Raw genomic sequence first — 3,312 nt, 5'->3', positions numbered from 1 at the left:
CAATGCACTTCAGGTGTGTTACTGTCCCACATTGGCAGCTAGCCTACATCTTCATGGAGAGTAAGTGGCAGAGCCTGTCTTCTGTTTAATGTGTTGAAGATCTGTGCTAAAAGCTTAAAAAGAATGACAACCTATCTTCAGAGCTCAGTTTAAATAAATTGACCAGAAAAACATTGAGAAAACTGACCAGTTGAGGACATGTTTCTGTACCAAATGACTCAGAATTGTAGGACAGAATAAATGTATCCCTGTTCATTGTGAGCTGTTACTGAGCTCCTCTTAGTGTGTTCATGACAGTGAACTTCTTTCTACCTCTCCTCTGCAGCCAATGAGCATAAATAATCAGATATCTATGAGTCAGGGATGGATTTATTAGAAGGCATCTTAACAGACTTGTGTACATTCATGCATGCATGTTTAAAGTCCCACATTCCCTGAAACACTGGTTCTTTCTCTGTTATTTCTCCTACCTCTTGTCTTGTTCTAGTCTTTTATGCATACAAATAAACATTTGTATGCAAACAGTGGTTAGCACTGCTGCCTCACAGATAGAATACCATCTGGAAGGCCTGGGTTCGATTCCACCTCGGCCCAGGCCTCTCCCTCTCTCTGTGTGGAGTTTGCATGTTCTCCCCGTGCTTGCGTGGGTTTCCTCCCACATTCCAAAGACATGCACTTACTGGGGTTAGGTTAATTGGCTATTCTAAATTGCCCATAGGTGTGAACGTGAGTGTGAAAGGTTGTTCGTCTCTCTGTGTTGGCCCTGCAACAGGCTGGCGACCTGTTCAGGGTGTACCCTGCCTCTCGCCCTATGACAGCTGGGATAGGCTCCAGCTGTCACCCCCCCCCCCCGCGACCCTGAACAGGATAAGCGGAAGCGAATGGATGGATGGATATAAATATCCTTCAAAAACTTCTGCTATTTTTTTCTATACATGAATTCACTGAATTCACCACCCTTCAAGTTACTCTGTAAAACACATTACAGTTTAATGTTAAGTGGCACATTTGTCTGAATTTGATTTATTTGAGAAACCAACAAACATTATAACATAAAATTACTGTTAAGTCTTTTTTTTTTATCTGTATCTATAGCCTTGAGGGTCTGACACACTGGCTGGGTATTGAGCAAGAGGTCCACCAGTTTTGTTTTTTGTTATGTGTTTTTTTTTTTTTTTACCTTAAAGAATTAAGCATCAGAGGTTTAAAGTGTGTCTCCCTCTTGTGGTCTAAAAAGAACGTATACACACAAACACACACACACACAAGGGGATATTGCATCTTTTTATGATCAATGTGGTAGACTGGACAAATCTATATGTGTATATTTTTTTTTTCTGCCAACAAACTGAACTATACATGACAAAAAAGTGATACACTATATCATTAAAAAATACCTTTGATAATAATCGTTCTGTGAGAGGAAAAACTAGGATCAAATGTTGCAGACATGTTATAATAAATTTCTCACACAGTCTCAAGTCTTGACATTTATTTTACTGAAAAATGTAAGAGTTCAAATCCAAGCTGAGAGGATCAGAATTGACTTGTTCTTTTGTGAAACTTCCGCCATGATGGAAAATATTATGTTGCAATTCTCCTGTATGTGCTTTACAATCCTTGTATGATCATATTTTTGTCATCTCCTTGCCATAGGTGGTGCTCCTGGTGTCTGTATTAGTGACGCTTATCTTGGTGGTCGGGTCCTCGCTGATGAAGTGGAGGATGTTGCGCAGGGAGCGGTTCATGCTGTCCTTGAAGCTCCGGCCCAGACACACATAGAGTAAAGGGTTGAGGCAGCTGTTGGAGTAAGCCAGACAGAGCACTATAACATGTGCAAGGTGAAGTTTGGGACTTGCACTAGAAACCCGAGGGGTGGTCAATATGAGGAAGTCCACAATGTGCAGAGGAAGCCAGCACAAGAAGAAGCTCAGCACCACAGCAATGATGACCCTCAGTGTTTTCTTGGACCGGGTTCGACCACGTGACAATCCCCTCTGTGTGTTGCTGAAAACCACCAAATGACAAACTAGAATAATCAGGAAAGGAAAGATGAATCCAATCAGGAAGCGAAAAACTGAGATAGGCCAGGTACTCTGTCCAGTGTACTCCATCCTGCACTCTCTCTTTTCATCACCTGCCTCAATCTCCTTGGCATACACAAATTGTGGGATACTGCCTATCAGGGCCAGGATCCACACAGCAACACATCCATAGGCAGCCTGTTTGGGTCGCCTGTTGTTCTGACACCAGATGGGTCTGATGACCAGCAACAAACGATCCACACTGATCACTGCCAGCTGCAGGATGCTGCAGTACATCACCAGGTAAAACAGGCCTCTTACGAGCATGCAGGCCAGAGGACCGAAGTGCCAGTGGTCATCATGGACCAGAGGGACCATAAGCAGGGGGATGGAGAGGCAGCACAGAAGATCAGCCAGAGCGAGGTTGAGGAACCAGAGGGAAGTGACAGAGCGGCTCATGCAGAACCCCGTCACCCACACCACCAGAGCATTTCCAGGCACACCCAGCAGGACCACAAGGCTGTACATGACCAGAGCCACTATCTGGATTGGCTGAATCTCAGGAGTCTGAGGCTCCACAGTGTAAGGAAATGTGTAATTATAATCAAGATATGTGTCATTCTCCATGATTCCTGAAAATGCAATGTATAGGGTATAGGTTAGTGTCATGGGTAAATTAACAGACAGCATTATAGATTCCACAATATGTGAGACAAATATTTCATCTAATACATTTTCATAACTTGCTAAAATGTAATCAAGAAAAGCTTATCATTTTTTCCATTCAAATTTAAATGTGACTTTAATTTCAACTCACCAAATGTTCAGCCCCAGTTTATGTTGCTCTCTCCCCACTGAGAGGAAGTTGTGGAGCTGCTCTGCTTCTGTGCTTTATACTCTCACCCCACCCCACAGAAACACAGTTGCACAAGATTCCTGTTGCGAAAACAAGTTCTCTGTATGTGAGTGTAGGCTGGAGGACTGCAATCACAAATTTGGTGAATCTGAAAATTTCGTTTTTAATTGCAAAATCCAAGTGTAATTTCACAGGAAATATTTAAGTCACAGTTAATACAGCAACAAAAATAAAACTGGCCTTGGCTTTTTTGTAATATTAGCTTTCTTCACCAATTGACTGCCAGTGCCATGAACAATTTTTGCCTCAATTCATTCATGGTAATACCAATAACTCAATTACAATAGATCCTCAATTAAAATTGTTTTTGTTTTTGCTCCAATGCTTCGTTTAATCCACGACTCTGTAGCGCTCCGCTGTCACCGTGTACGT

General features: G+C 42.4%; 1 protein-coding gene across 1 annotated transcript; it reads right to left on the bottom strand.

The window, feature by feature from the left end:
• Positions 1 to 1,402: 1,402 nt before the first annotated feature.
• Positions 1,403 to 2,875, bottom strand: LOC115791073 (C5a anaphylatoxin chemotactic receptor 1-like). The gene is made up of 2 exons (XM_030745164.1): positions 2,842 to 2,875; positions 1,403 to 2,656 (listed from the first exon to the last, which is right to left on the bottom strand). Exon 2 carries the CDS (start codon positions 2,649 to 2,651, stop codon positions 1,629 to 1,631), a length of 1,023 nt encoding a protein of 340 aa, XP_030601024.1. The 5' UTR covers positions 2,652 to 2,656; positions 2,842 to 2,875; the 3' UTR covers positions 1,403 to 1,628.
• Positions 2,876 to 3,312: the final 437 nt, after the last annotated feature.

The sequence above is a fragment of the Archocentrus centrarchus genome, chromosome 13 (genome assembly GCF_007364275.1).
Source record: "Archocentrus centrarchus isolate MPI-CPG fArcCen1 chromosome 13, fArcCen1, whole genome shotgun sequence".
Lineage (NCBI taxonomy): Eukaryota > Metazoa > Chordata > Actinopteri > Cichliformes > Cichlidae > Archocentrus > Archocentrus centrarchus.
Note: the sequence above shows the minus strand (reverse complement) of the source record. Positions and strands in the feature narration are given on the sequence as shown.